Consider the following 27,940-nt stretch of genomic DNA (forward strand, 5'->3'; position numbering starts at 1 on the left):
TATTAAGACAATTATAGAACATATATATGTTTAAATAATATTTTATTTTTGTATATGTGAAACTGATTTTCCCTTTTTAAGTATCCTACTAATGTGCATCTTAATTACTTAATATTATAGGATGTTTGGGTCCGGCCGAGAACATAATTTCACACGTCCCAATGAAAAGGGAGAGTATGAGGTGGCAGAAGGAATTGGTTCTACTGTGTTTCGAGCTATTTTGGTGAGTGTGTATTTCCTGTATGTGTTAATGACTTGGGCATAAGATCCATCCTCAGTAAGTATTTAGATCTCTTCTTGTTTTCCTTTACATGTACTTTAATTCATATTTGTGTTAGTACATAAGGATAAAATAATGTAGGCAAGTGAATTTATGGCCTTGGGAAGATATGAGTCTGAGCCCTTTGTGCAGTCCTTTTCAGGTGTCAAGTTATAGTGTTTCTGAAGTTGTATTATTTCTCTTAATTCTCTTACTTTAGTAAGTCAGTTATGATTTCTTGAACCATAATTTATTGCCCCAAACTAGCACTATGGAAATTTACAAACATCTAAACATCATCTTACTGATTTTTTCTCTGTTCTTGTTACAGTTGCTCGTTTTTGTTGTTTTTCTGCTCCTTCCTTCCTTCCTTCCTTCCTTCCTTCCTTCCTTCCTTCCTTCCTTCCTTTCTTTCTTTCTTTCTTTCGTTTTTGTCTTTTGTTTGTTTTTTTAAGACAGGGTTTCTCTGTATAGCCTTGGCTGTCCTGGAACTCGCTCTGTAGACCAGGATGGCCTTGAACTCGAGATCCCGCCTGCCTCTGCCTCCTAGAGTGCTGGGATTAAAGGCAAGTGCCACCATCATCTGGCCTGTTTTTCTTTTTTTGAAGTCTTTTTGTTTAAGGGATTTTTATACAAATATTACAGAGGCCATATTTCCCACCTAACTTTATTCCATAATTTAAAATATTAAGGCACTACTACTATCTTTGAAAATGCTACCAACCTAGCCTTGATAATGAGCTTGGACTAACTTGTGCTCTGATACAGTTTTCCTAATGTTTTTCCCTCCAGGATTACTATAAGACAGGAATCATCCGCTGTCCTGATGGCATATCTATTCCTGAGCTGAGAGAAGCATGTGATTACCTTTGTATCTCTTTTGAATACAGTACAATAAAATGTAGAGATCTCAGTAAGTATGAAGTTTGTGTTTAACAGTGTCGTGAAGCCTGCATGTATTGCTTAAGTAGGCTTCAAATGTTTGTTTAGTTCAATTATAACACGTCCTGGTATTATAAAAAGTATTTATTGAACTCTACAGAGATCTAGATAGCTCTTTTATTTTCTAGTATTTTTTCAACTGTAATAATTTTTTAATGAACTCAGATTTTCTCTTTGACTGTTTCCTCTATCATTTGTTATTAATATTTCCTAACTTAGTAACCTTGACTTTTCCGAAAGTGTGACTTTACAGAGATGTCAGATATATCATCTAAAAATTTGTCTTTTTAAATTTTTTTTTATCTCTGTGTAAGATAGTATCTTGAGCATTATGGGAGATTAAAATAATTCTAACAAGGTATACTTGGCATTAGAAACCAAAGATTGCATTCCTACAGCACATACACACATAGTTGGAATTTTTAGTTCTCCTGTCCTTCAGACATAGTTTGCTGATAATCACTGTGCGCGCATGTGTGTGTGTATGTGTGAGAGTGTGTGGTGGGTGTGTTTGTGTTAGTCTCAAACTCAATATGTCAATATGTATGTGAGGATGGCCTTAAACTCCTGGTTCTCCTGGCTTCATCCATCAAGTGATGACATTACCCATATCTGCAATCATTCCTTATTCATTATTATCACTATTAAAGACCTATTAAAATTTGTTATGGAATTCAAAATAGGAATCTTTATGTAAAATAGGTGTAGTAAGGCTTTCTAGACTTATAACTTACAATTTTATTTGTAGATTACTATATATTACCAAAATTTTACATATTTTCAAAGACCTTATTAAGAAAAAATTTTAAAAGATTAAAAATGGTCCTACAAAAAATGTAAAAGAATACTGAAGATATATACTTGAATCAAAAATATTTTTTCTTAGCTGGGCGGTGGTGGCACATCCTTTTAATCCCAGCATTTGGGAGGCAGAGACAGGGGGATCTCTATGAGTTCCAGGCCAGTCTAGTCTACAAAAGCTAGTTCCAAGACAGGCTCCAAAGCTACAGAGAAAACCCTGTCTCCAAAACCAAAAAAAAAAAAAAAAAAGTCTTTGCTGAATATTTAGACTCCTTAATTGGAAACTGGTACTTGGCAGAGTTGTTAGGAATTAAATGAGGATGCATTTAAGAAAAGAAAAAAAAATAGCAAAAAATAGAAAGTACAGAAATGCAATCCCAGCACCAAAAAGAGAAGGCAGGAGAATCGGAAGTCAAGAGTCATCTCCAGTTTTGTAGTGGATTTGAGGCCACCTTGGACTACCCGAGACACCCTGTCTCCAAAGGAAATAAATGTGAAGAAACTGTTAAGAGATCATATTGGGGCTGGAAAGATGGCTCAGCAATTAAGAGCACTTGTTACTCTTGCGGAGAACCCAGGTTCAGATCCCACATGTACACGGTAGCTCACAAATCTGTAATTCCAGTCCCAGGGGAACCAGCACCACCTTCTGGTCTCTGTGGGCACCAGGCATGCACACAGTGCACATATACATGCAGGCAAACACTCATAAACATAAAATACAATAAAATAATTTGAAACAGGAAAGTTACTGGTTTTGTACATTTGTATTTATGTTTAGCTTCCTCACAGCCCCGTATGTACACACCATTTGTACTTTTTTTAAAGTGTGAATCACTTACAGGAGCTGCGTCTCTGTTACAGGTTTATTCAGTAAGGTAATGCAAACAACCTTTAAAAAAATCTATATTTATTATGTATACAGTGTTCTTTCTGCATGTATGCACCTGATCTTATTCCAGATGGTTGTGAGCCACCATGTGGTTGCTGGGAATTGAACTCAGGACCTCTGGAGGAGCAGCCAGCAACTAGTGCTCCTCACCTCTGAGCCATCTATCCAGCCCCCATCATTTGTACTCTTCGTATATTCTTTTTTTGTAATATTGAGCTGACTAGAAGATTATGAACAATGCTAATTTAATGGTAACTCTTTCATTAGTTTCACTACTAAATTATTTGAGCACCTCTCTTAATGCTCTCTCTGACTCTTAAGACATCCTTCTTTGCTTTTCTGTCATTCTCCCACTTGCTCCTCCTGGTCTTCCATCTGTCATCTATCACATTTTACTGTTGCCCATTTTTGTCTCTGACTTTGTATATGAACTCTTTTTTGGTACAGTATGATGGCTGAAGAATTATCAGCATATCAGTCTATAAAATTCTAAAGTAGATGCTGACTTACTCTGCTGTTCTGTTTATTCTTTGCTTCTGCATTTATCAGGCATCAATAAAAAAGTCAAGATATTTGTGGGGGTTTCATTTCAGGTGCCCTTATGCATGAGTTATCAAATGATGGTGCTCGTAGACAATTTGAATTTTATCTGGAAGAAATGATCCTCCCTCTCATGGTAGCGAGCGCCCAGAGTGGGGAACGAGAGTGCCATATAGTGGTGCTTACAGATGATGATGTGGTTGATTGGGACGAGGAGTATCCACCACAGATGGGAGAGGAGTATTCACAAAGTAAGTATTTTGGCGTGCTTCTCTTTCCTGATTCATCATATAGATTACCTCTATCTTTTAATAGTAATCAAAGGACAGGTAAAGAGTTTATCAGACTTTTCTCATATATCAGGAACCAGCTAACTAGCTCTTGGCTAAATTCAGCCCATTGCCTGTTTTATCAATAAAGTTTTTGTATTGCCTATGGCTGCTTTGGTGCTATCATGGCAGAATTGTATAGCTGCAACAAAGATTGCATGGCTCACAAAGCCCAAGTATTCACTGTTTGGGCCTGTGGAGAAAAAGTGTGCCCATTCCTGCCTGTCATGCACAGAAACTGATTCGCATTTTGTTGACTGGAGGTAACTTTAGTTTCCAAGATTTCTTTCTATAATCATTTGTGTTCCTGATAGTAGCCCTTCCAAAAGCTTTCTTGAACAAACCGTAGGTCTCCAGTTGTTGCTGACCAGACTAGCCCATCTTGAACAGCATTGGGTTTTTTTTTTTTACTTCCAGACTTTGTGGTTAGAATTTTTTTGTTTGCTTTTGTTAGAGAAAATCTTTTATGTTGTTTTTTATGAACCCAATATCAGCATTTTTAAACAGTGTCCTGGGTGAGCTAACAGCTTGTTTTATGTCCTAGTCTGTTAACCTTGGAAGGTTAGACTGCACTGAGTTTAAGTAAAAGCTATAGGAATATAGAAAGTATGAAAACTCTAATTTCTCAGTTTTCCATTTTATGAACCTTTTTTTGAAAACTAAGCAGACTCTAAACGATGACTTTGCCAACTTAGGTTTTCAGAGACTTTTCTTCAGACCGCTGCTGTAGCACTTTGCAGGTAGATTTTCTCTTACATGATGGACTTATGAATGTTGTGATTCTCTTTAGAGTACTTTTAACTCCTTACGAGTCTCATACAGTATATTTTGATCATATCCACACCTAGTGTTAACAGTGAGTCTTTTGTAAAGATAAAGTAGATGTCTTTGTTGCTGTTTTCTCAGACTTTTCTGACAATGTCTTTTCTCAGTTAAATAGAATAAAAAGTTGAACAAAGCAGGAAAAACAAAAAGGTTCCAAAACTCAGAATGAGCATGATAAATTATTTTCTGTTAAAATTTAGCTTTCAGTAGGTTCAATTCTAAGTGTAGAGACAATTAAAGGACAGAAGTGACATTGTAGTGGCTTTGTAGAATTAGAGCCAGAACAGCTTTTCCTGTTTCACTGTTGATATTTCTTATTCATTCATTCATTTGTTTGGTTGGTTTGGTTTTTTAAGACAGGGTTTCTCTGTGTAACAGGCCTGCTAGTTCTGGAACTCATTTGTAGACCAGGCTGGCCTCTAACTCAGAGATCTACCTGCCTCTGCCTCCTGAGTTCTGGGATTAAAGGTGTGCGCCACCACCGCCCAGCACATTTTATTTTATTTTATTTTTTGTTCTTGTTTTTGTTTTCTTGTTTTTTTTTTATCTTGAGTATCATAGCTTAAAGAGAACAAAACTTTCTTTTACTTAGCTTGTCTAAATATGAGTCATTTTGTCTCAAGCTGTTAAATCCTAAAGAAGGTGCATTTGAGGAGCATACAGTTAGCTTTTTCAGCCAGACGGATTTTCTAAGTGTGACTCTATCCTTTCTGAATGGTCAAAAAAGAAAAGAAAAGAAAAATCTTAAAATACCATTAGTCTCAAAGCTTTAGTAATCAGTACAGATGGATGCCATGGGTAAAATTTGTATACATATTTTCCTTTATTGGCTCTTAAACCAGCATGTTTGGTTTGTGAGTGTGTTTTTCTTTTTTTGACAAAACCTGCAGTTCACCTTTTAAGGGCGATAACTCCACCTGAGAGAGAGGAGGCGAGGAAGGCCCATCAGTCTAACTCCCTGAAGTTCCCAGCACATTTGGAAGACTCAACATGTTGTCAGTGGACTGTCTGCCCTTTGCAAAGCCAGTTTGCTCTAAACAGACTAACCTAGGCAGAACGTGCTCGAATCTGCCATTTAACCTCAGTATTAAATGGGGCTCTTTGCCTGGATGGAAAACAGTTTGTGGGGAGGGGCTTTGCCTTTGGGGAAGTTATTAATAGTTGCTCAATTCGTGAAATGTAAGCTGTGTAGTGGTACTCTTTGACAAGGCAGTTTCCCCGCCTCCAGACTAGGCCATGTAGGTGTCTTAGTAAAGTTTTTTACTTTGCCTGCTTGATAATAGTGTGTGATCAGTATCTTTTGGTTGTCTTACTGAAAATTGGGACAGATCCCAATTCCAATAAGTGGATGTGTGTCTTGGAGAAAGAGATCCTTCCTATGGATTGGTTTACCTGATTGGTTATCAAAGCTTTTCTTGTTTCCACTTAAGTAGACATCTGCTTCTACATTAACTGTACTGAATATTGTCCTGTCATGTTGGCTAGTCTTCCTTTGGCATTAGTGCATCCATTATTTGGGCTTTTAGGGATGTCAGGTCCCTTTGATGATCCAAGTAAATTGAAGTTAATTTCTTAAGTACTTTGATGCTAATGTGAAATATTTTTGTCTTTTTTATTCCAGTTATTTATAGCACAAAATTATATAGATTTTTCAAGTACATTGAAAACAGAGATGTGGCCAAATCAGTTTTGAAGGAGAGGGGTCTTAAGAAGATTAGATTGGGAATAGAAGGTAAGATGTTACCAGTGTTTTCGATTCATTTCTTTTTTTTTAATTGCTTTTCAAAATCTATGAAGTTTCAGTAATTTGGGAGGAACGCTCTCACCAACGTTTACTGAATGATGATGGGGTAAACATGTCAATGACAGAGACAGGCTTTCTTCTGAGAGGATGTATGTATTTCATAAGATTTCCCAGTGATACAGAATCAAAGAATTTGATTCTTCCATGACATGCTCTGATTCATTATTAGCAAAGCCCACATAAATAATTAGCTCATTGTGTGTACATTCTCATAAAGTTTACAAGCTGTGTACTGGTGATCTCTGAGGCCTAGCATGTTTTAAAAGTACCTTTTGAGAATGCATGTAGAAGCAGCGCTCAGCTCACTGTATTCTGCAATTCAAGGTACATACAGTTGCACAACTTATTTCATTGCTTAAATGTATGCATCTTCAGACAGCCTTTTTTGATTTAAATGATTCCCCCATATGCCTTGACAGATGTATCTTTCATTTTAAAATACCCTTCTTATACCAAATATCCTGCTGGTTGTAGTGGCATACACCTTGAATCCCAGCAACGAGAAGAAGAAGCAACCAGATCTCTGTGAGACCAGCATGGTATACATAGTGAGTTTCAGGACAGTCACATCTACATATGATACCCTGTCTAAAAACAAAACAAAAAACATCCAGATATCCTTCTTGAATAATTTTAGTGGGTTATGTAAGGAGTAAAGACTGTGGAGCCAGATTACTTATGAAGTAGTTTTTGTGTATTGGCTACAGCACTTAAACCAGCTTTTTTTTTTTTTTTTAATCTGGAATGGGGAGCATTAATAAGTACTTTAAATGGCTATTGTAAGGATGAGCTAACATAAGAAAAGCACTTAAAACAGCACCAATATAGTAAGCTCTCAGTCTGATTTGTGGTGATAATGGTGTTTTAGCAACTCTTATTAAGAAAAACGCATCATTGAGGGTGGCTTACTTACAGTTTCAGAGGTTCAGTCCATTATCATCATGGTGGGGAGCATGGCAGCACGCAGGCAGAAATAGACCTGGAGTTGAGAGTCCTACATCTTGCAGGCAACAGGAAGTCAACTGGGACACTGGGCTGTATCCTGAATATAGGAAAGCTCAAAGCCCACCACAACAATGGCTCACTTCCTCCAACAAGGTTATAGCCTCTCCAACAACACCATACCTCCTAATAGTGCCACTCCCTGTGAGATCATGGGGACCAATTACATTCAAACTGCCACAGATAGTGAAGATAACTGTGTTAACTAAGGACCTGGTTGAGGTGCTGAAGGATCACAGGAATAGGTTGCTCAAGCATGTGAAAAGAATGTCTAAAACAAGACTTGTGTGAAGGACAGTAGAATTGAGATACATGACTTTCCACCAGTGCTTAAGGTTATAAATTCTTGATTGAATGAGTAATCTCATTAGCGAATGAAAAAATGTCATTCTGTAATTCTTTGATTCTTAATATCTAATGTTTTATGAAATAGAGTTTTTCCCTATCTAGTCCACTTGATTACACAACACTACTTCTGCATAACTGGTTAAGTAAGTTAAAGTTTCCCCGAGAAGACAGAACAAAGCAGGGGCCTGAACTAGGACTTTGTGATGTCAGAAAACCAGGAACTTCTGAATAGCTGTGTTAAGTAGGTTTTTTTCTTAAAGAGCCAGTATTTAACAATATTTGTCCAGACACATTACAAGCTTACATAAATTAATCTTGACTTTGGCTAGACAGTAATTAGGCTCGTCTACATTTATTTCAATAACAGCTTCTAGATTTTGAAGCATATTTTTCTTACAAATGATTTGTAAACCCTCAACTTTCCCATCAAGTCTGTAAGATTTTCTTCTTGGAAAAGTAAGAAAGAAGCTGGGCATGGTAGCACACACCTTCAGTCCCAGCACATCGGAGAATCGGGAGTTCAAGGCTTCCTTGCCTATAAGCAAGTTTGAGGCCAACCTGAGTTACATGATACCCTGTCTAAACTTTCCCAAACAAAGAAAAGAGACTGGAGAAATGGATCAGTGGTTAAGAGACTGCTCTTCCCAACGTCCTGAGTTCAATTCCTAACAACTACATGTTGGCTCACAACCATCTGTAGTGGGATCTGATGCCCTCTTCTGACATAAAGGCAAACACGCAGATAGAGCACTAATATACATTAAATAAATAAACCCTTAAATGCTGGGTAGTGGTGGCACAAGCCTTAAATCCCAGCACTTAGGAGGCAGAGGCAGGCAGTTCTCTGAGTTACAAAACGAGTTCAGAACAGCCAGGGCTACAAAGAGAAACCCTGTCTCGAAAAACATAAAAACAAAACAAAACCAAAAAAATAGCCTCGGTCCTAGATAGGAGTGTTAACCATTGTGTTATCCCGTCCCGTACACCTACTCCAGTGTTCCTAATTTCAAGGCTTTCAAAAGAAATCTGATTTTAGAGTTAATGTATTAATTTCTTTGGGAGCTAGATTGAGTTGGTGTCTTAAGAGATGTGGAAGAATCAAGGAGAATGTGATTATATGAGAAGGGATAATGGGTATTAGGGCAGAAGACTGTTAGTTCCATGATCCCACAGTCACTTATGAAACTGAGCATAATCAAAAACAAACAAAACCAACAACAGCAAGAACCTCAAAACTGTCTGGTATAAAAATGGAAAAATGGGAGAATATAATTTGTATAATGGCACAACACCGTTGCATCAAAACATGCATCTTTGGGAGCTGCTTCCTATATCCTTAATAGTGTATCTGTCAACCTCAAGGGATGCCTTCTAAAGTCAGTGTAGGATCACAGGAGTTTGCCACTCCATCTAACAGTTACATCATCCATGCCTTCCTCCATCTTTAGGTGCTGTGTCTGAATTTGGTAGAAAACTCTTATCTGTCATAGTACTTAACTAAGCTTTTAACAAAGCCTACAGTTTAAAAGGAAACCTTTTAAAGAAGTAGTATTGAAATAGTTTCCGTGGATTACAAGAAGCTTAAGACTAAGAAACTATTTAATTACACAAGCTTGTAAATTAATCTGCCCTTTGTATCCTGAGCAGGAATGGCAGGACAGTAAGGATTGCAGTTTTCACAGAGTGTAGAATTTGTTTTTGGTACAGTTTTATCATACTAAGCTTAATAAAATGGCCTTGGCTTCTTCTTGTTGAATAAAGAATATTATTTAGGATTGAGAATGTAGCTTAGCGGTAGGGTCTTTCCTAGCATGTGCACCACAAGGCCCTGGCTTTAATCCTCAATACTGCATCATCATCGTATATTTAAAGTTCTCCACCATGGAATCAAATCAGTTTTCTAGTACCTTCAATTCCAAATCTCAGAATCTGCTAATATATCTTGTATGCTTATGTTATTCTCTCTGCCTGTATTTCCCTCACTTTTTGGTTATTATTAAGATCAAGCACAAGGGGCCACGCGATTGTGGTACACGCCTTTAATCGGGAGGCAGAGGCAGGCAGATCTCTTTGAGTTCCAGGCCAGACTGGTTTACAAGAGCTAGTTCCAGGAGAACCAAGGTTGTTACACAGAGAAACCCTTCCTCAAAAAACAAAATAAACAAAGAACAAGGAAAGTCACTGGAATGTCATTGTGTACATCATTATGGTTTAAGTAAAATGCTGCAGGTCCCCAAGTGGCGGCAGCGGGCCCCAGGCAGGGAGCCCCCAAGTGGCCTGCGGGCCATGAAGGCCAGCGGGTCCTAGGAGCCGCATGGTGGGTGAGAGACCTCCGTGGGGACAGCCAGTCCCACTAGGAGCCACAGCCCCAGCAGGTAAGAGACAGGCAGGGGACCACAATGGTGAGCGAGAGACCGAGATGGATAGGCACGCCATGCAGAGAGTATTTATTTAGTGGGTTATGGAGGGGAGAAGGGGAGAAGGAAAGATGGGGGAAGAGCAAAGAGAGAGAGAAGTGGGGGGCAGAGAGGAGAGGAGCCACAGCAGCAGCTACCTACCTCTTTGGGAGAGAGCTCAGGCTGGAAGCAGAAGGAAGATCTGCCTGCCTGGTGGTGGGCGGGGCTTTTTTCTTAAAGGGACAGGTCAGACCATTATATAACGTTGCTTCTTGAGGTGGGGGGGTGTTTTTAGCTTTATGAACAGATGTCATCACCCTCAATAGAGCACAGACACCTTCAAGACACCTGGTACCTTGAGTTCTTTGATGCAATAGCTGTTAAATATTACCTGTTGAGTGAAGACGTCAGATTTTTTTTTTTTAAAGGGAAGAATATTTACAGTAAGAGATATCTAAAGGCTAGAGAGATGGCTCAGCAGTTAAGAGCACTGGACAAGTTCCATTCTCTGTATCCACATCTGGCAGCTTCAACTACTTGTAACCCCAGCACCAGGGCATCTGACACCTTGGGTACCCACAGATGGTGCACATGTACACAGGCACACACATACACAATATTTTTTTAAAAGATAAGAAGAAAAAGCTAGCTATCTGGGAAGAGCTATCACCCTTATGCTCTAGTAGTTCATTCATGATGTGTTACTCAGTGCTTGCAGTATATTATGTACTACACTAGGCTCTGGAGATTGAGCTGCAGATGCTGGCTTTGCCGTGTGAGAACTTAGCTTAGGTGAGAGTCAAACATAACAAATTAATTACCATTTAGTGTTGCAGGTGCTAGTATAACATGAGTACTTTGGAGCATAAGAAGCAAATAATTAGCTCTGTATGGACTCAATATTTTTGCCAAGGGGGAAAAAAGATTGGAATTGCAGAAGTTCCAGGAGGAACCCAGCTCAAAAACAATTGTGAGAAACGCAAAAGCATGTTCAGGAAGAAATGAAAAGTCTGTTGTAACAATGCTATCTGAGAGCTCTAGTATAAGAGGACATATAGCATGAAGGTAGTTGAGATTAAGTTCATTGGAGCCAGGTTTTAAAACAGCTGAAGCATACATCTTTCTCCTTGAAGCGTAAAAAAGCCATTGGCGGTTTTAAAGCAAGTGTGCATTACGATTCTGTGTAGAGAGGTGATTCTGTGTGGAAGAAAGATGGGAATACAGTCACATAGGAAGTTGAAACTTTCTGAAGATCCAGGAGTGATTAAGAACAAGGGAATCCTAGCCGGGCGTGGTGGCGCACGCCTTTAATCCCAGCACTTGGGAGGCAGAGGCAGGCGGATCTCTGTGAGTTCGAGACCAGCCTGGTCTACAAGAGCTAGTTCCAGGACAGGCTCCAAAACCACAGAGAAAGCCGGGCGGTGGTGGCGCACGCCTTTAATCCCAGCACTCGGGAGGCAGAGGCAGGCGGATCTCTGTGAATTCGAGACCAGCCTGGTCTACAGAGCTAGTTCCAGGACAGGCTCCAAAACCACAGAGAAACCTTGTCTCGAAAAACCAAAAAAAAAAAAAAAAAAAGAGAGAGAGAGAACAAGGGAATCCAAAGAGAACCCATCTGACTTCTGAGGCTGTACCTTCTGCTGGCTGGGGACTGGAGGGAGAGATAAGCCTTCTCTAGGCCTTGAGAAGGCCAATGGCTTTGTTTACCATCTCTAAACCCCTCTAGGCTTCCTCACTCCTTTCACACACAGTCTGTACATACCTTTAGACAGTGCTAACTGATGTCTTCTGCCTGAGGCCTTTCTGGTTTTTTTCTTTCTGGATATCATTTTATGATACAGACCAAACCCAGCCTGTTGCTTTTTTTTTAAATTGCGTTATTAGTTAGAGTTGTCTTTGTTCCCTGCAACTGATTGCAATTTACAGTGGCAGAGTTGGGTAGGTCTAGTAGAAATCATAAAGCTCACAAGATTGAGCTTTTTTTTTTTTTACTAGTTATTATTTTTAGTGACTAGAATTCAGAAAGAAAAGTTATAATTAAGGAAAGCTCTTTGCAGATACAGGTTTAATTCACTGTTGAGACAGTTATAATAAAGTGATATCAGAGATTAAAATATTGCCCTTGTTGAGCTAGCTGCAGAATTTAAGAACCTGCTAGAGAGCTGAGTATTTTTTGTTATTTAACAAAAAAAAAATCTAAAGCAATATAAAGATGAGACTGAAGATTAAGGAAACTAGAGGGCTGAAGAACTACAGACCTTAAGGCCAGTCACCCTGTGAGCAGAGTGAGCGTTGCCTGTGCACAAAGAGAGACCGCATCTCCTGCAGATGTCATCATGCCTGGTACAGAGAACCAGCCCTCCATAGCCCCATCCAAAGAATGCTTTATGGTGGCTGAGTTTGAGTAACTGAAAAAGATGGCAAAAGGTTTTGTGAATTACATCTCTAGGGTTTTGGTATCCATGTTAAGCTGATGACTGGGCAGGTGAATATTGGTTTCCGTTCTTGATTTTAACTTCCATTAAAATGTTAAAATGGCACTTGAACAAGAAAAACTCTCAACAGATAACAGGTGACAAGTTTTGCACATGTATGCTCTTCTTTACAAAGTTCCCTTCTTTCCTCTAGGCTATCCTACCTACAAAGAAAAAGTAAAGAAAAGGCCCGGAGGTCGCCCAGAAGTCATTTACAACTATGTCCAAAGACCCTTTATTCGAATGTCCTGGGAGAAGGAGGAAGGAAAGAGTCGGCATGTAGACTTTCAGTGTGTGAAGAGTAAATCTATCACCAACCTGGCAGCAGCTGCCGCAGACATTCCCCAGGACCAGCTGGTAGTCATGCACCCTACTCCACAGGTGGATGAGCTGGATATCCTCCCCAGCCACCCTGCCTCGGGCAATAATGACCTCGATCCTGATGCCCAGAATCCAATGCTGTGATGCTGATGTTCCTGAAACCATAGCATGCTACTCTTCACAGTGACGTCGTACTCCTCATTCTGCACTGCGAGGCCACTTCTCTTCATTGTGAGATGCACATGTTTAGGATACTGCAGTGTAGGCTTTTTTAAAGACCAAAGGTAGCTGAATGGTTTTTTAATGAGTACAACTTTAGCATCCTGGTTCCAGTTCTATAAATGTATTTGTTTACCAGTAGGTTTGTGGAATTGGTTCTTTGTACGGGGACAGTCCTTTTTCACACATCTCCGTCTCAGAAGTCATGGGAATTGGCAGCTGGGGTACTTTCAGTGTAGATTGATACTCATCATGCCCCAGATAAAATGCAGAATATTAAGAGTTGCACTTTATAGATGGTGGTTAAATGAAGCTGTTGAAGCCATGTTAGAGTGGTGGTGCACAGTATAACACAAGCGCTTCTATCAGAGTATTCCTCAGTACAGTATGGGTAGTTGGCCCACAAGAAGCAAAAACATATTTATCTTGAGTTTGAGTGATGAGGAGAGATCTGATGCTCCTAATGTTGGTTCACTCATCTCCAGAGCCCTGAACCCCTTTACAGTGAGTCATGTGCAGGAAGGGTGAACGTCAGGAGATGGTTTACTGTCCAGTCTGCCTTACCCTTAATCAGCTCAGATATTTATTTACTAATGCTTTTTTTCTTAAGAGTTATGGGATAGGAAAATAAACTGTTTGCTCTTCATTTACTAAATGATTGTAAACTCGAGTTTTTCATCAAAATAAAATTCCATTGTTTTAATGTTTCTGACCACTTTATAAATACGTTGACTAGATTCTGTGTCATGTATGCGTAAGTATAACTAGAAATCAAACGGTAGCCCAAAGAGCTCTTTGGCATATTTATAAGAGGCACTTAAGTTTCCTATAAATTTTGAAAAATCACTCTAAATCCAAAGCAGTTGATCAGGATTTTCAGGATCTGAAAATAGAGTGACTCTGGGGCCTAAGTTTCAGTGTTAGTTTCTGATTCTTCATCAGTCTGTGCTGCTCTGTTCAGCAAATTGTTTAAATAGTTTAAAATAGTTTAAATAGTTAAATTTGTTTAAAAACAAAGAAAGTGTTTTTAGTGCTTTAGGTCTTGAGGTCACTTATATTAATAGTCATGTGTTGTACAGGACTGTCTTCTAAGCCACGTAACTGCCATCTTGAAGTATTCAGCCGTACCTGCTTGCCAGGTGAGTTGTCTGTTTGCATCCCCCGCCCCCAGGGAGGTATGGAGAGAATCACGAGACCCTCACCTGGGTAGCCAGCTCTTCTACCTCCTGTTCTTTAACTGCAGGTGGCCTCAGGGAGGGGCTAAGAGTATATATGGGTAAAGGCTTTCTCAAGTGGCCTTTGGGGACAGGAGCATCCCTCTAGAGAACCCCTCACTTATGCTCTGTAAGGAAGCCCATTAAACCATTGGTTCCCAGAGTGAACTTTAGATTGGTGGCATCATGCCTCGCCTTGTCAATGGGACACAGAAGGGAGGGTTGGTGTTGCCTATGTCTCCACGTGGGAAGGAGTTCTAGCAGCACCATAAAACTACAGGTCTTAGAGAAGTCAGTTTATCATCTTGAACTTGAATTCAAAGGATTTAAAATTAGAGTTAACATATAAATTGAGATGGCTACATTTGGGATTGAACTATTTTTGTAGTATGTCTGAGCTAGTAGCCCAGGAGAAATTATTAGTATGAGATCAAAAAGGCACTGCAAACGTAACAGCAGGGATATGTTTAAACCACTGTTGAAATGAATAAGCCAGCCCTGCAGCATGTGAAGATTTTCTTCCTAATTATTCAAAATGGGAATAGTACTTATAGAACAAGGGAAACATTTATTAAAAATATTTAACTGTCTAATACATTATACTTTAACCGATATTTATAGTAAAGGATTCTTACAAGGAAGAATAAACAGCTTTATGATACAATTAGTATAAGAAATATCCACATGGGGGACTTCTTTGTAGTGTAAAAACACCATACATCTGAAATGACCATTTTGCATATAAAAGCTACCAATGATGCTTCTGTGCACAATGATTAAAAAATTCAACACAAACAAAATTCAAAATATACAATTAATGCAAGCTATCCACAGCTAGCCCAAACTCAATGATGAGAAAACACTGGAGCAGGCTTAGTTCCACTTTGTCTGAAGTTACACACGGTAGATTGACTTGTCTCAATGGCTCTGAGATGGCTTTTATGGAGTCAGTACATAAAAGCTGTTCTCTCCCTATCCAGTAAGCTTCACAGACTGTAAAACTTCACCAGTAATGCACTTTGATACTGTAGCTGTTGCCAAAGCAGAATGTAGTGTCTACAGTGGCCATGGCAAGTCGCTAAAGTCAACGGGACCACCCAGGCCTGCATCTGCTTCCAAGAGGCTCATGATGACAGCCATTGCTGCCTCATCGTTACTGGGACTACTTGATCCTTGGTCGTTGTCTATCATATCGATGCCTATGTGGGGGTTCTCACCTGTGGAAGGAAGAAAGGCTGGTCAGTAAAAAGTACCAAAACCACACTTATATTTGGAAAGCAACTTCTCAACACACTAATAAAATTATTTAACAAGAGGTGAGGGGTTATATGGGGACTCTATTGCCATAATTTATTGTTGTTACTGCTTTTCAAAAAGAACACCTAAAAATTAGGGGGAAATCCTTTAAATTCAATAAGTGTTAAAAATATTTAAGTTGAGCCCATTTTAGTATTTTGATAACCATTAGTCAGTGATTGGTTGTAAAAATAACTATGAAAGAAGAAAATAAGAAAACAGAATGAGAAAAAGCTGGACAGACTGAGAGAAACTGTCATCGTCCAATGACTTAATACCCTCTGGAGCCACACGGGCTCTCCCTCTGAAAATTCTGTGGGAGAAAACCCGTGTCTGGGTTGCTGTAGAGGCACTTAGATCATTGAAGTAGTTAAACATTTCAGACATCCACGCTGTTCTAATTATCAGCTGTTTCAGAACTAGCTTGTTTTATGTAATCGGTTCTTAAAACTATCTTTGTGTTAGGTGTTTTGCGATCTCACTGTCACCCATGGATAATAATACCACTTACCAAGAATGGAAGAACTATCAGAATATGGGTAACCTGGGGTCTCCTGAGCCTGCCCTGGTAGTAGCCCAGTGGAAGGAATGTCTGGAGTCCCTCCATTTAGAATCTGCAAATAAAAAGGGGGAATGTAAAGTTTCTCATCAAATAGAAATTTCAATTTCTACCTTATGCAGTGCTACCAAGAAAATGAAGGATGTTGGCTTAAAATGGATTCAATTTCCCAGCTGTTTTCCCTTATCAAACAAGGACCTGTTAGAAAAAGTCATAACAGGGAACATTTTCTCTACATAGGATTCAGTACATGCAGATAACAAAAGCTGGATGAATCAACTTCCTAGGATCAAGCTGCCTTTGTATTTACTTAAAGCAAAGGCTTAGGCTTCAGTAAGCTGGGGTTGCCCTCTAAGAGAGTGATGAGTGGCACGTGGCAACAAATATTGCTAAAGACATAACTGAGGTCAGCAACAGTTTGTGAAGAGAAACAACTTCAGAGTCATGTCTGAACATCTTTGATCATCAGGTATGCCACAGACACTAAGTAACCTCTGGTTTTGTTCTTAAGATTCGATAATAACTGCTATCACACCTCCGTAATAGAAGTCTACTGTCATTACCCTCCAAACTCCCTGCCCTTGGCCAAGCCTCAGAAACACCCCTGAATGAGTGAGGAAGCTGTGGCCACTGGGTCTCAGAAACGGATTTCAGACTTTGTCCAGCAGATGGCACTGCAACATGTTTCTCCCCAGTTCAGCTTTGCAGTATGGGATCCCTGCACATTCTTAAAAGTGACTGGTGTCCCCAAAAACTGTTTTAGGTAGGCTATATTTTTATAAAATGAATTTTGAAATATAAACACTTTATAAATGTATTAACATGAATAAAAACATTTTTATGAAAAATTACAAGTTATCAAACATTTTAATGAAAAACCCCACACATTACAAAAATAATTTTTTAAAGTGTCTTACTGTTTTATATCTTTTTGATAAGAGAGTTCAGCTAGATTCTCATACCTGCTCCATTCAGCCTGTTTCATCAAATGATTTGATATATACGAAGAAAATTTGAACCTCAAACAGATGAGTAGTTGTATGAGGGCAAAATAGTCTTTTCAGTAAATTGGGTATTCTTTGATGCCTTGGCACTTAAGTAGATGTCTCTTAAATGCTCATTACAGCGTGGGACCAACTGAGCTGTGTGCCCTGTTACGCGGAAAAATCCATGGCTATATCTTGGCACTCAGAATGGATAGCCCTTAGATGACAGCCTACACTGACCACTTAGAGGGTATTAGTTCACTTAGAATGGATTAGTCTTGGGTGATTTTGAAATACCCTGCATTGATCACTTTGAGCAGTGGTTATCAACCTGTGGGTCATGACCCCTTGGGGTTGAACAACCCTTTCACAAAGGTTACCTAAGACCATCGGAAAACAAAGATATTTACATTATGACTCATAACAGTAAAATTACAGCTATGAAGTAGCAACAAAAATAAGTTTATAGTTGGGGATCACCACAATATGAGGAACTATTTAAGGGGTACAGCATTAGGAAGGTTGAAAGCTGCAGAGTTAGAGAGTAAGATACCAGGTTAGTGTGTTAGCAGATCTTTTAAATTAACATGAACATAATCACCATTTTGTCATGTTGTAAGTTTGAGGAAGCTATTGAGCTCAAAGCAGCAGGCAGGTCCAAGCTCTCTAAAAATCCCAGTCTTGACTGAAAGCCCAGATTTTATCACTGCCTTTTTTTTTTCCTTAAGTGACAAATGTATGGGAGGGAGCAATAGTTTAGCCTGTGATGGAATCACAGATGCTTCTTAAGGCAGGTAGGTATGCAGTAGGGCGCCAATAAGTTTTTTCATTTTAATATTTTTAAATTTTTATGAGTGTTTTTGCTTGCATATAAATGTGGTAAGTGCATCACATGTGTGCAGGGTCCTTCAAGGCCAGAGAGGGTGTCAGAGCCTTGACAGGAGTCACAGGCTGTCGTGGCTGCCACGTGGGTGCTGGAAATCAAACCTAGGTCCTCTGCAAGAACAGTCAGTGCTCCTAACAGCTGAGCCATCTCTCCAGCCCTCCACTAATCATTTCTAATGCTTCCTTCGGGACAGTGTTAAACTGGCTAACGTTTTATTGTGTGTGGGAAGAATACAATGACTTCGAACAGTTTGGTGACATGGTTTTTATGTGCATCAGTGCATACAGATACACAATGAAAATAAAGAGTATCTTTTTAAATTGTTAAGAAAATAACTTTGACCTGGCAAATCCTAAAAAGGATCTTGAGGGTCTCCCAAAAGGTGTCTGTGAACTTCTGCTTAACTTGATTTGAAGCCTCTGTATGTCCTTACTCGCCCAGGATCTATGAGGCTCATCCAATTCCCCCTTTCAGCTTGATCTGAATGAAACAACTTTGGGCTCAATGACAAAATTGAAATTGACTTAAGGGACACCTTTGCTCTAATTTGCTGAGTCCTTTAATCCTGCAATTATTTTTAACTCCATCATGCTTTTCTCATGAGTCCTGTTGCCAAGGACAGACAAAAAAAGGATTCAACTTTTGTTCTAGACCCATTTTTAAAAGCCATTGAAAGAGGAATTTTTTTTTTAAGATTTATTTATTTATTTATACAGTATCCTGCCTGTAGGCCAGAAGAGGGCACCAGATCTCACTACAGATGGTTATGAGCCACCATGTGGTTGCTGGGAATTGAACTCAGGACCTTTGGAAGAGCAGTCAGTGCTCTTAACCGCTGAGCCATCTCTCCAGCCCGAAAGAGGAATTTTTTTTTTCATAAACACCCCCAGAATTTCAGGCTTCATGATGTGGGCATAGCTTTAGATTACTGGCAGGTGCTGTTCACCAGGAAGCCTGGATTGTTAATTTTGGAGATCTTGGATTTTTCTGTGTGTGAAGTTGGGAGGTGGAGATTAGATAGATGATAGATGATAGATGATAGATAGATAGATAGATAGATAGATAGATAGATAGATAGATAGATAGATAGATAGATAGATATAGATAGATGATAGATAGACAGATAGGTAGATAATAGACAGATGAAAGTTGTCCAGTGATAAGCATATAACGGAATAAAAACCTGAAGTACCAAGAAGCCGACTGCCTGAAGGATGAATTAAGTCAGGGGGTACCCTAGAGAGATAGGGAATAGAGCTGAGAGCACAGCTAGCGAGCAGTAGGTTTGCAGGCCACATTAATCCACTGATGGGTTCCTAGACGTTCCCAAGGTCCAGGCACTTACACATTCATTGTCATATGTACTCCAGGGACAGAGACCACTGCTATCCTACCAGTCTCGGCACCATTACAAGAGAAACATGAGCTTGGAAGGTACAGCCTCTGCATGACTTGCACGGGCAAAGGCAGGCTTCAGACTCGGGCCCACCTTGCTGTGGCTGTGCTCTTACCCACAATGGGCTGGCTTTTCAGTTTCCTCAGGAATCAAAGCCCCTTTTCAAATGTAAACTTGCCAAAGACTCACACCAAGTAGAATAAAGTTGCTCTTCTCTCACCATCAGCCCCCACACTCACCCATCCTGGCAGCACCAGATTTGGGCAACCTGAGCCTGTAATGAGCCCAGTTTCAGAAAGCCCCACTTTGCTTTTGGTATTTGTCCCTCGGGAACCACACCTCAGTCTTTCCTGGAGTCTCTCTGTGTATGTCTAGGGATATGGGAAGGAAAATTTCATGTACTGAGTCCCTTGTGTTCTAATCTCAGGGGTTATTAATGGACTCTTAACCTACAATCAGTATAATTTACATAGGTTTGCATATTGTCTAGTAATGATGATAACGGGTGTTTATAGTGCCATCTTCTAGACAGCTCTTCATGAAGTACTTGTGGCCAGTGCTATCCTATCAGGGACACATTCTGGTGACAGATCCGCACGTGTTCAGCTGTAAAACCTAGCTTGACTTGAAGTATGGCTCATGCTGTTGCTTTTACTAATGGTTTCGGTTCACTTGAAATTCCTGGCAGTAAGGTTCTATGCAGTCCGTCCTGATCTCTCCCTCAAGGGAATTCTTGAATTGTGCCCTCAAAGGGATTGACAGTTTCCCTTTCCTCACAATGTTGTTCTTGCATTCGCATGGAATGCATCCTCTTGAGCAAGCCAGGAAGCCTCCCTACGTGCCAGTGTGCTTTGAAGCCAGCCTCACACAGTTGAGTATATTCCAAGGGGGAAAGAACGTCTCAACTTATCCCAGAAATCGCTGTGTCTCAGAACTTGGGCAGAGGCTCTCTTAGTCTAGGCCTTCATGCTTACCTTCTTGCCTCCTGGAGAGGAGGCATCAGGGGGAGGCGTACTTGTGATGTTCAGTGGGCTGGAGCCACAGCTGGAAGGCGATGACCCTCTTATCCTGTTAGAGAAGAGCTGATTACAATGCCTTTCGGGGTGGCAGGTTTGGGGAGACGCTAAGGGGGATAAGGCGTTAGGCTAGGGACTGGCACACGTTCTACAATAACCAGACAACTCTTGGCTCTGTAGGCTATATGGCCTGTCACAGCAGTCCACATGCAATGCATGAGTATAGCTGTGCTCTAATAAAGCCTTATTTCCAGAGCCCCGTGGTCAGCTGGATTGCTCTGCACTCCTCTGATCTAGAATGCAAACTCCAAAAGCAATAACTGTCTAAGCCTCTGGGTTAGGGTTTGGATTCAGGTCGGTGAATTTTAAGTAAATGGCCAGCTTTAGTTCTTCATAGAACACGGGTGAGTTGGAGATCTCAGGAGTTTAGCCTCCATCTTTGCTACCACGAGTTGGATGTAGAGCAAGAGGTAGATTGTCTTGCCCAGGAAATGAAGGTAGCAGTGCAGCTCAGCCACACCTAAAAAGGAAACTGGTGGGTAAACAGGAGCAGCCTTCTTGGGAAGCGAGAGATGAAAGACAGATCTGGGACTTCTCGGATTGGCCCACGAGGGTGGGCTTGTTAGGAGACTCCTAACTGTGTAATTGTGCACACCTGTGAGGCTGGCAACCCCAGGAAGGGAGGCTGTGGCTTGCACAGAGGCTAGTGTGCTCACGTGAGTTCTCGCTTCCACCCAGGTCGTGTGTGTTGGGGTCATGTCCAAGCCGGGACCAGAGTCTGGGGCGTATGGAGGCAGCTGTGTTACCACCAGACTTTCGGTTCCTCCATGATGAGCACAGCCTATTAAAGCCGCATGGGGACCAGTTTCTATGCCTAAAAAAATGGCTCTTGGCCAGCACTGACTACTTGTCTATATTTGTGAGGACGCAAGTATTCTGTTTCCTCAAACTCAAGCTACAACCCTATTACGTCCGACATCGGAACGTACAGAGTACCAGAAACAGCTGTTTCTCCCAACATTGATGTAGGACTGTGAAGCCACTCTCTCCCCAAGCTCCTGTCCATTCTCCAATTGCCTTCTCACCATTCCTTATTTTACCTTCAGCACCTGGCCCTGGACTGCTGATTTCTCTACAGGACCTGCCTCATTCCTGGGTTATCAATCATGCCCACCTTCGTTTCTCCCTATTCTAGTGAGTTTCCACAATGTATGTATAACACAACATTTTGGATATCTTTTTCAGCAGCCTACAACAAATGGCATCTTGAAACTCCGGATTATGTACTAAGAATCCTTTAACCCTCTCCCTTTATAGCTCCATGCTCTTTTCTCCACAAAGTGGCCAGTTAGATAGCCCTGAACACCACTCCCACGCTCGCGCTAGAGCAGTCCTGATTTTCTACCTTTATTGTAAGCCTAGGCTGAGACCAAGTTTAAACTCTCAATCCATGAATTCCCCAATTGTCCTATTATTATAAAGAAAATTGACCTCTCAAGGATTTCAGGATTGTTCTGGTGAAGGGTTCTGATACCGTCTTCTGTTGGTCTTACATAGAACCAGGGTATTTAATAGCTGGTCTGAACTAATCATACCGTGTCCTGTCTCCTCATTTCTCTCCAGAGGTAGAGGCAAGCAGCTGAACCCACCACTCTGTGGATTGATAGAACTTACTCACATGGGCACAAGAGCCCCTCTGGCTGACCAGAGAACAGACTAGATCAGTAGCTGCAGAGAACATTGATCTTTCTGGTCCCCATCTCTTTCCATACGTGCCATTATGTTTCTATCTTTAAGTATCTGGTTACCACCTTGGTTCTCCAAACTCCAAACCATTTCCTTCTCAGGGGCTATGTTTAAAGATGGACTGAGCTCACAGTTTCTGAGTGCCTATTGTGTATCAGACTGCTTATCCCTTCACAATCCTAACCCAGTCCCCTCGATGGCTTAAGTTAGCATGCCAAAGATTAGATGGCTCTCCTAAACAGAAGCAGGTGGATGCAGGACCAGGCCTGAACCCCACCAGCTGCTGCCAACCTCTGCTTGTACATGGAAAGGATGCCCCCACACCCTAGAAAACTGCCTCTGTTGCCAGCTGATCTGCTTGGCCTCTATTACTCCAGGTAGCTTGAAAAAGCACTTTGGCTATGACCCAAATCTCAGGCTGCTCGCAGCTTACTCCAGACCTGGATGTTCTGGGGCTTCATCCTCACTAGGAAGCTGCCTGGGATACATTCAAAGTGTTGAGAACTGGGCTTCCCCAAGAGTGTCTTCTGCTCTGGCCTGTTTGGTCTAGCTTCTTTATTTAAGACACGGGTTCTATTTTGAACTGGGCCAGAGGAACAGAACAGTTCCATGTAGGTATAAGCAGCATCCCTGGTCTTTGTTGCCTGGGTGATCAGCAGCAACCTTCTACCAACTGTGGTGACCCAGACTGTCTCCACACACTGTGAAGCACCTGGGAGGGGGAGTGTGGCACGCTGAGCACCACTGGTTGTAGAGGCAGCCAAAGAGATTACTTGCCTGTGGATTTCCATGATTTCTTCTGCAATCATTCGACCTATTTTCCCTGCCCCAGCTCTGGTTCCCCCTGGAATGCCTGGAACAGTGGGATGAGTCCTTTTGGGGCCACCTACAACAAAGGAATCTCACAGTAGGAAAGAGGAAACCTGAGCAAGAAATGCTATCGTGTGTTAAACAAAACCTCCCAATCCACTTGAAGTGGAACGTCAAGGTTCTCCCTTGTCAGGAAAAATAGTTCTAGCAGGGGAAGGCTCAAGATTCTATGCAGCATCACAGGCCAAAGCTTTGACATGAGCCAACAAATTTCCTTCATGTGTCAGAGACGAGACAGCAAAGTATGATGAATTTGACAGGGAGTCAGGGAACAAGCAGATACGGCTTCTTGGAGGAAGGTCACTGAGCAGAGTCCTCTTGAAAGCAGAATATGTATTAGCCTGGTAGGTGGTACAGAGAGGAAAGCACCCCAGGTGTAGACACTCTGCAAGAGCACTGCGCAGGACAGAGTTACAAAGTATTGCACGAGCAAGGTGTTCATGGAGGATGACGAGGGCATAAGCTTGGAACTGGTGCAAACACAGCAATGCTGTACTGAGGACACCAAAAAGGCTCCACAAGAGATAAGGGCCAAGGCATTTAGCACAGAAAATGCACTGGGTGCAATGAGGGTTACTAAACGTCTACCACACAGCACGGGCTGCGGTTATAGGTCACTTAATGACAGGGATACAGCCTGAGAAATGTATTCTTAGCTGAGTTTGTCATGTAAAACTTGCTCAAACCGGGCTGGAGATGGCTCAGCGATTAAGAGCACTGGCTGCTTTTCCAGAGGTCCTGAGTTCAATTCCCAAAAACCACACGGTGGCTCAAAATCATCCGTAATGAGATCTGGTGCCCTCTTCTGGCATGCAGGCATACACACAGGCAGAACACTGTATACATTATAATCAAATCTTTTTTTTTTTTTTTTTTTTTAAAAAAAAGACCTGTTCAAACCTATTCAGAATAGTCTAGAGAACTATTCTGTAAACTACAGGTTATAGGGTGTGGTCTGTTGCTCCTAGGCTACCAACCTATGTTACTGTGCTATAGGAGACCACAGAGATGACCTTTGTGGCTCTAAGTATGTCTGAGGGTAATGTGTTGCTCTATAAATCACAATGATTATGACATCAGTAGGTAAAATGACATTTGTCACTTTTGTCACTTACGGTCTGATGCTAACTGGAGTGTTGCTATGGAATTGACAGAGGGAAACTGAAGTTAGGAAGCAGTGCAAAGGCATGGGTGAGCTGAAGAGATGAAAGGGACACAATCGTGCATTTGGACTGCAAGAGGAACAAGAGGAACCAGTAATTCTGGAATGCAGAAGATGAGCTTGGGATATTTTTAATTTCCGTGCCTCTGTTGTTCCGTCTGGGAAAGCAAGGAGTGGGCATGGGAGTCATGAGTGGAGAAGCAGGCTGAAGCCATCCAAGCAGCAATGATTCAGGACAAGCAGAACCGATGCCGAGCCACAAGGAAGGAACCCACTGGATATGGCAGGTTCTCAGGGTTAACGGATACCTTTCTCTCAAACACAGGAGCCCTTGAGTCACCGAAGAGCAAATCACAGCTCCCAGGCAACAGGGAAGAGGACAGCACAGAGAAACAAGGGGTCTAGGTGGTTGCAGGAAAAGCCACACACATTCACAACATCCCCAGTAGGAGGGCAGTGGCCCCTCTTCCCACCGGGACTCGGCATGTCAAGGTCTGCGCCACAGAACGCGACAACAGGATACCCTGAACCCTTGAGAGGAAGATACCCCGTTATAAACAGCTTCTCACAAGTGAGCCCCGATACCTGAGCAGGACATAATTACCTTCTCCAGAAGGCAGCATGCTGTCCATGCTGTGGGGAGACGTGGTAAGCTGCGGGAAGGTTGGGTCCCCGCCTTCCAAGACATTGGCTCTGTGAACATCCCAGCAATAAGGAAACATGAGTCAGGCTTGCTCAGAACCATGCACCCTTCACCTTGGCCAAGGAGTCCGGTGTCCACGTGGGACCTGGACAGGCCAGAAAATGAAGTGTCTGTCTGAGAGGCTGAACAGGTCTACTCACTGCTAACACAACTGACAGCATCTCGGCCTTTGGCCTCACTGCCCACCTGGGCCTCCCTAATTTCTTCCTTCTTTTTTTGTGAGACAGGGTTTCTCTGTATAACAGCCCTAGCTGTCCTGGAACTAGCTCTGTAGACCAGGCTGACCTTGAACTCACAGAGATTCACCTGCCTCAGCCTCCCTCCCGAGTGCCCGCCACCGCCACTGCGCAGCTGCTTCCCTGATTTCTACGTTTAGTAGAAGTGGCTGCAGTAGCCCCTCCCACTGCTACAACACTTTTCTCCTTCTCACTGGCAGCACACCCAGCTCCAGCCCCGCCTGCCTCTAACCACAGGGGGGTGAAGGAGGTACGGAGAAGAGCCTCGTGAGAGCAGGCTCTTCCCTCTCCGGACTTCCTTAGCAGGCAGCAGAAGCCTCAGAGTGAGTATCCATCTGCCAAGGCTTGGGCCACTAACCCGCTAGCCATGGAGACCACCCATCCTCACTGGAAGCCAGAAAGAGCGAGAACATATGTAAGCCTTTCCCTGATGATAGACACTCTCCTCCACCAGCTTGAGTGGAAACCCATGTGTGGGGTTAGGGTTAGGGTTTCAAGGGTTGGCTGTTTCCTGGAGCAAGTCTCGCCACTGGGGCTCACATGGGATGAGGACTAGTGCCTGTTCTTGGTTAACAACTCTTCCTGACTTCCTCCTATCGTGAGACACCACGAAGGGGCCATTAAAATGTGGATGCTGGCTCCTGCCTGTACCCTTTGTCCCAGGTCAGGATCCAAGGCATCTTGATGCCTTTGAAGCAAGGGTGCATCTCACAGGAGATACTCACAGAACAACTGTGTTGGTCGAGACAATGTATTCTACTTCCTTGGTCCACGGGTTCATGAAACTGAACCATCGACTTCGTAGTGTGATAAAGGAACCGTCTTTGATCTTGAACTTATAGCAATTAGTTGTGATTTTTTCTCTTGTCTGTAAAACTGAAAATGCAGAGAACCCATGATTATTGTCATTTCCTCAAACCAGTGAGCACATTAAACAGGTCACCTGAGCCCAGATCCCAAAGCTGCTCAGCCCTCATAACATCACCCATTAGAAAGCCAAGCGCGCACGTGGCCAGCGCTCAGACAGGCAGCGTCCAAGGGTCTAACTCATAGCCTTTCAGGGTATTTCTCAACCTGTCACTCCTTTCGAGGGTCTAGGAAAATGAAGGCTTTCAGCGATGCTGGTGGCAGGTCTGTGTGAACTCCAGCCACGTGCCTTCCCTGTCACACAGCCGAAGGGCAGCTGTCCCTGGCCAGCTTAGGGAATCTGAGTCAATAGAGGCCACTGACCTGCTTGGATCTCAGCCTCTGAGAGACATGAGCACCTTTCGTGCCCCAAGCATTAGAGACAACAGAGGTGGAATAGGACCCCATGCCCTCTGGAGAGGAATGACCAAGGCTGCTCGAACACTCCAGCCAAGAGCAGGAGAGAGCCACACAAAGGCCAGGGGTGACAAGGCCAGCCCAGCAGGCAGGAGCCGGTGACAGAGCCACAGATGGAACAAATCTGGGAACTGGGTCAGGGCCAGGAGATGGAAGGTGGCAAGTTTTGGATCTTATGCCTGTTGAAAGTGATTGTGTTTGAGTCTGAATACTGGAACACTAAACAGGGATGTGCTATTATCAGGCTCGATCTATTTGACAATAAATGAGATAAGTACAGATGATGGACCCAGGGTGAGAGGAAGCAAGAGACCCAAAAGCACAAGTGTCTGGGCGGTGGGGGTGGTGACAATAGAGACACTTCATATGAGTGTCTGAGGCCACTGAACGGGTTCTGGTAGAAAACAGTGGAAGGAGGGGCTGCATATGTGGCCATACCACCTTTGATGGTCAGCTTTGTCACCATGACACAGCCTAGACTCACTGGTAAGAGAGTTTCAATGAGAGGCACATTTGTAAGGGAGTGTGTTAATACATTTCACTTCCATGGAAGACACAGCCCACCATGGGCAGCACCATCCCCTAGGCGAAGAAACCAAGCTGAGCACAGCAAGCAAGCGAGCGTGAACATTTTCACTTTCTCTCTGCTCTATACTATGGGTGTCATGTGACCAGCTGTCCTAAAAGTTCCCGCCACTGTGACTTCCCCATAGCAATGGACCGTGACCTGAAGGGTGAGCTGAAATAAGGTTTCTCTCTCCGCTAAGCTGCTTTTTATCAGGGCATTTTGTCAGAGATAGAAATACAACTGAGAGTGCAGGTGAAGGACAATGCAGGCGGCACTGTAGCCCGGTATGGAAAGAAAATTAGATCAGTACAGGATATATGAGGTCTGTACAAACTCGGAGGGAACCCTAACCAAGAGATGTTTCCACACACAGTCATGGCCTCTGTAGAGAAAACTGTCATGCACTGGGTAGGGGCTGAGCATCTGTAGGGGACGAAGGGTTCCTGGAACCAACAGTCTTTTCTCCTCTCCCGTGGTTTGGCCTGAAGAGTCTTGGGCTGGCTGACTCCCACACAGTAGGGGCGGTCTTCTCTGGAATTCCAATTGGAGTGTGGAAGCAGGGCATACTTAGGACATCAGACTCCTCCTATGGCCCAGCTTACCTTGCCTGTGACATTCTGCAAGATGTCCTATGTCATCTTGATGAAAATATTCATAACATGATGTGCCTAGAAGTTCTTGTGGTAGATATGCCAAAATAGCCGTTGCCCTAAGAGAGAACAGGAGCTTTTTAAATAAGAAAAGGCCATTCCGAAGATGAACAATGACTTACGGATGAGCAGCAAATTTCTCCCCATCACAGCCTCCAGGAGAGCAAGGTCCAAGCT

General features: G+C 42.3%; 2 protein-coding genes across 8 annotated transcripts in view; one reads left to right on the plus strand and one right to left on the minus strand.

Annotated features, from left to right (window-relative positions):
* Positions 1–13,857, plus strand: part of Btbd10 (BTB domain containing 10) — a 54,528-nt gene extending 40,671 nt beyond the window's left edge. For all 5 annotated transcript variants that reach the window (XM_057779853.1, XM_057779855.1, XM_057779854.1 and 2 more), the window contains 5 exons: positions 121–223; positions 1,052–1,172; positions 3,488–3,685; positions 6,210–6,320; positions 12,767–13,857. In XM_057779853.1, the coding sequence (XP_057635836.1) occupies positions 121–223; positions 1,052–1,172; positions 3,488–3,685; positions 6,210–6,320; positions 12,767–13,077 (844 nt within the window). In that variant the 3' untranslated portion in view covers positions 13,078–13,857. The remainder of the gene's footprint in view (positions 1–120; positions 224–1,051; positions 1,173–3,487; positions 3,686–6,209; positions 6,321–12,766) is intronic.
* A 1,057-nt stretch (positions 13,858–14,914) lies between these two features.
* Bmal1 (basic helix-loop-helix ARNT like 1) overlaps positions 14,915–27,940 on the minus strand; it is a 98,964-nt gene continuing 85,938 nt past the window's right edge. For all 3 annotated transcript variants that reach the window (XM_057777841.1, XM_057777842.1, XM_057777840.1), the window contains 7 exons: positions 27,716–27,822; positions 25,948–26,098; positions 24,888–24,976; positions 23,029–23,137; positions 20,464–20,557; positions 16,174–16,276; positions 14,915–15,583 (listed from right to left, as the gene is read on the minus strand). In XM_057777841.1, the coding sequence (XP_057633824.1) occupies positions 15,423–15,583; positions 16,174–16,276; positions 20,464–20,557; positions 23,029–23,137; positions 24,888–24,976; positions 25,948–26,098; positions 27,716–27,822 (814 nt within the window). In that variant the 3' untranslated portion in view covers positions 14,915–15,422. The remainder of the gene's footprint in view (positions 15,584–16,173; positions 16,277–20,463; positions 20,558–23,028; positions 23,138–24,887; positions 24,977–25,947; positions 26,099–27,715; positions 27,823–27,940) is intronic.

This window comes from Chionomys nivalis, chromosome 8 (genome assembly GCF_950005125.1).
Source record: "Chionomys nivalis chromosome 8, mChiNiv1.1, whole genome shotgun sequence".
In the NCBI taxonomy this organism is placed as follows: domain Eukaryota; kingdom Metazoa; phylum Chordata; class Mammalia; order Rodentia; family Cricetidae; genus Chionomys; species Chionomys nivalis.